This window comes from Cupressus sempervirens, chromosome 11 (genome assembly GCF_028749045.1).
Source record: "Cupressus sempervirens isolate cs-2001-9-10 chromosome 11, ASM2874904v1, whole genome shotgun sequence".
Lineage (NCBI taxonomy): Eukaryota > Viridiplantae > Streptophyta > Pinopsida > Cupressales > Cupressaceae > Cupressus > Cupressus sempervirens.
Window position 1 is genome coordinate 318006948 of NC_143128.1, and position 4448 is coordinate 318011395.

At 33.1% G+C, this 4448-nt stretch overlaps 1 protein-coding gene across 1 annotated transcript; it reads left to right on the plus strand.

Annotated features, from left to right (window-relative positions):
- Positions 1-288: 288 nt before the first annotated feature.
- Positions 289-2088, plus strand: LOC149529401 (protein MEN-8-like). The gene is made up of 2 exons (XM_089809027.1): positions 289-637; positions 1915-2088. The coding sequence occupies exons 1-2, from the start codon at positions 376-378 to the stop codon at positions 1920-1922; spliced, it is 270 nt and encodes an 89-aa protein (XP_089665153.1). The 5' UTR covers positions 289-375; the 3' UTR covers positions 1923-2088.
- Positions 2089-4448: the final 2360 nt, after the last annotated feature.

A 4448-nucleotide genomic window follows, 5' to 3' on the forward strand; every position in this document is an offset into this window, starting at 1 on the left:
TCTAATCAATGGGCAATGCACATCCAATGGCTAGAGTTGAACCATATGAAATCTCTTAGATGCTTGATGGTTTCTTACACTTGTAATCTGTTGGCTACCTATCCCATATGTTTCGCAACAAAATCCATTGAAGTTTGCATGAATTGAATAATTTAAGTTAATACCCACTTACAACAAAGAGGCGTGACGGTGCTGAGCACATATTGTTAATGAGAAACAGTTAACTCACACAATCTGTACTGCCCTTGAAATACTGGCTATATAAGTAGTATGGCACAGTGCTAAGCCACAACAGCCATTGCATAGCATAACATTCCAATATTCATTGCCTTGAACTATCTCGTTAAGTATTCTTTCCAATTCTCTCTTGAAAAAATGGGGAAAAGTACGGTTGCATTGGGCACTATAGCCATGATTGTGGTGGTGGTGATGATCGGGAGTGGAGAGGGAGCAGGGACTGATTGTGCGGCCAAAGCAATTGAGTTGGGGCCATGCCTGGCAGCAGTGGGACTCAACCCACAAGACCCAACTCCTGAATGCTGTGCTGCCCTTAGAAATGCTGATATGGACTGCATCTGCAGCACAGTTGAAGCCACCTTCAGACTTCCTTCTGAATGCAATGTCCCACCCGCTCAATGTACTCTCCCACAAACCCTAATTTTCAAATTCTCTTCAAAATTTCTAGTGGCTTTGAATCATACGTATATATGTTTGCTTGAAGGCTCTAATTTGTGGGTATCAATGACATGTTTTTTCATGTTTGCTTGAATGATCTAAGTTGTGGGTATGCATGATATTTTTTTCATGTTTGTTCCATAGAATGATCTACCTTGTGGGTATGAATGATACGTATTTCTTGGTTCTTTTGTATATATATTTGCTTGAATCATCTGACTTGTATATATGTTTGCTTTGTATATATGTTTGCTTGAAGGCTCTGATTTGTGGCTATCAATGACATTTTTTTTTCATGTTTGCTTGAATGATCTAACTTGTGGGTATGAATGATACGTATTTCTTGTTTCTTTTGTATTTGTGTTTGCTTGAATCATCTGACTTGTGGGTATGAATGATCTGAATTTCATCTTTGTTCCATAGAATGAACTTACTTGTGGGTATGAATGATATTTTTTCATGACTGTTCCATAGAATGATCTACCTTGTGGGTATGAATAATATTTTTTCATGTTTGAATGATATTTTTTTCATGTTTCTTTTTTATTTCTGTTTGCTTGAATCATCTGACTTGTGGTTATGAATGATCTCTATTTCATGTTTGTTCCATAGAATGAACTTGTGGGTATGAATGATATGTATTTCATGTTTCTTTGTATTCATGTTTGCTTGAATGATCTATCTTGTAGGTACGAATGTATTGTACCACGAACGCTTTTCTCATTTTCTTGAACATTTCTTCTGGCTTTGAATGATATCTATTTCTTATTGCTTGAATGATCTAACTTGTGGGTATGAATGGATAAATGATCAGCATCTCATGTTTGCTTGCATGATATGTATTTTACGTTTCTTCTGTACTTCTGCTTGCTTGAATGATCTAACCGGCGGATATGAATGATCAGTATTTCATGTTTGCTTGAGTGATCTAACTTGTAGGTATGAATGTACTGTACCACAAACCCTTTTCACATTTCTTGAAGATTTCTAGTAGCTTTGAGCGATATGTATTTCTTATTGCTTGTATGATCTAACTTGTGGGTATGAATGGTATAAATTATCAGTATTTCATGTTTGTTCTGTATGAAAGATATTACTTGTGGGTATGAATGATCTGTTGTATTTCATCCTTATTCTCTATGAATGATCTAACTTTTGGGTATGAGTTTTTCTATTAAGTTTGAATGATCTGAATTTCATGTCTGCTCGAAACGATATACCTTGTGGCTATGAACACAGGTTCTTGAGGGTGATGCTAGAGCTTATGTACCTGCAGAGTCTGTTTTCATCTGATGATGATGATTAGCCTGAATAAATTGATGATATCTACTCATGGAGCTGTGGATTTAGAGCATTTGACTCTAAATCCCATGTTAAATAAAATTCAATAAAACATGAAATCCTATTTTGCCATTGTTGTGAGGACTCTCATGAATCTGTTTAGTTTTTACTTGATGTTATTTGGTGTTTATTGGTCTCGGCGTTGATCATGAAACAAAAACAAAGAATGTTAAACATGATTTAATAAAGTCATAGTCAATAATTTCAGTAAATGGGGCATGATCTATATTGTCAACGGAAGTGATAGTTATTATAAAAAGTACTTCCGACTTTTAAAAAAATGGTGGATTACTTTGATTTCTTGCTATTAGATATATAAATTATTAAAAAATATTGCCAGTTAAATAAATGATTATATATAAGTTTAAAACTGTAATAATCCAAGTTTACAAATATATATTTATTAATTAATATAAAATCTATTATTAGTTGACTGGAAATTATAGATTGGAAATTTTCAGAAATGCGATGTATCTAACATATTCTCCTTTCTCACTATCATGCACTATCCATCTTATGCATACCATCTATATTGCATCTTTAATGTAATTTCAGTCTGTCTTTGTTTTGAATCACCTTCTATTTGCGCAAAATCCCTAGTTGTCTCTTTGAATCATTTGCAACTGACAACATTTATTAATTTTGTGATGTTATGAATATGATAGGTTGCTTGATTTTTATTTATTAAGCCAAATTTTTTTTTGTTGCATGTAAAGACTAGAAATTGAAAAACATGACACATCAACAAATTACATAAAATGCAGATAAGTGAAAAAAAGTCAAAGTTGATATACTCAAAAGACAAGTCGACAAGGTTTATTAATTTCTAAAAAGAGGATAAGTAAAAAAAAGTCAAAGTTGATATACTCAAAAGACAAGTCGACAAGGTTTATTAATTTCTGAAAAAGGGAAAACACACATAAAATTTGACCATAATGTCATTTTATTTCAATGATCATGTTGGCTCCTGAATTAACAACATTTCAATAACCCAATCATAGGAACAAATACATCTAGGGGTAGCTAATTCCCATGTTCAACATACCTATTCAGACATCGAGGCCAATTATAAGACTATACTCTTTCTTCTTCAAGCTCTACAAGACCTAGGCAGGTGAACCTATAGATTCCATTATGTGACTAGTTCCTAAAACCATAAATCTAAATCTATATTTAGCCTAATGAAAACCCCTGAATCTTCTATGCTTATGCAAACAACATAGACATGACATAGCCAATAACATGACCTATCAACTTGATAATCTAAGTGAGTGCAAATCCTTTCAGCTCTTCAACAAAAAGGGAAAAGCTACTAATAATAAGATTGATTTCAGCATAACCAAGATATGAACAAAAAAGCATATAGATCATCTAGCAGATCAATGCCTTATCTATAGGGCAATTCCATAAACCACAAACACACATCCTTGGATGTTAATGATACATCTCATATATCAAGACTCTTGATCTATCCTATCACTGTGAACTAGATATCTGCATTTAGACTGAATCTCATACTTGACTTATCCCTTCATGAAATCTGCAACCCTATTATGGTAAATCAAACATTTACACGACTCCTTGAATCATAAGAAAAATATATGAAAATATACCTCCTGAAGCAGATTGCAAATGGATTTGTGCTCTTTTTTCACAAACTACAAAAGATTACAAACAACATAATCATGAGACAAGAATCAAACTAAAGATAAACTTGTTGCTTCATTTTATTCATTTCCTTGAAACTAATACATAAAGGATGCATGAAAATGACTCATAAAACATCTAAATAGACTAGAACTACCTCTGTAATTTCATTACTATTGTTCATACAAGAGAGAAATGTTGGGCATGAATGGTGGGATCACAGCTAGAGCTCTACTCAATAGTCTAGAAAATAGCCAACCATCAACAACCCTAGAGAAAGAGAAGAGAAGAGACTAAACAAAATGAAAGCAATCTTAGATCTTCTATGATGTTGCCATTTGTCCACTTGAAGAACTTCCATTTGTTGATGTAGAACCTCTCTCTTCTCTCTTCCTTCAACTGAAAATCAGATCTTCATCATTGTTGTTTGAGAATGCTTGAAATATCTTCAAAATAATGGAAACATATAACTGATTTACAAGAAGAGTTAAATGTCACTAAAAATCATACCAAAAGTAGTTCTAAATGACTTTAGAGGAAAAAAATACACCTAGGAAAAATTTCTCCCAAATTTGGAGCCAACAAACTTCTCGGTTTGCTTCTTAATTGATTTTGAAACTTCATGATGAAAAACACCTGTTTTGCCGAGAATGCCCCTATTTTCACAAATCTTCCTATATATTTTACCATTGATGAGCTACACATATTTTGACTGCAGATTTAGAAAATTCATCTTCTCCATTTTCGATAGTATATTACACTCCACATTTTTGAAAAAAATGAGG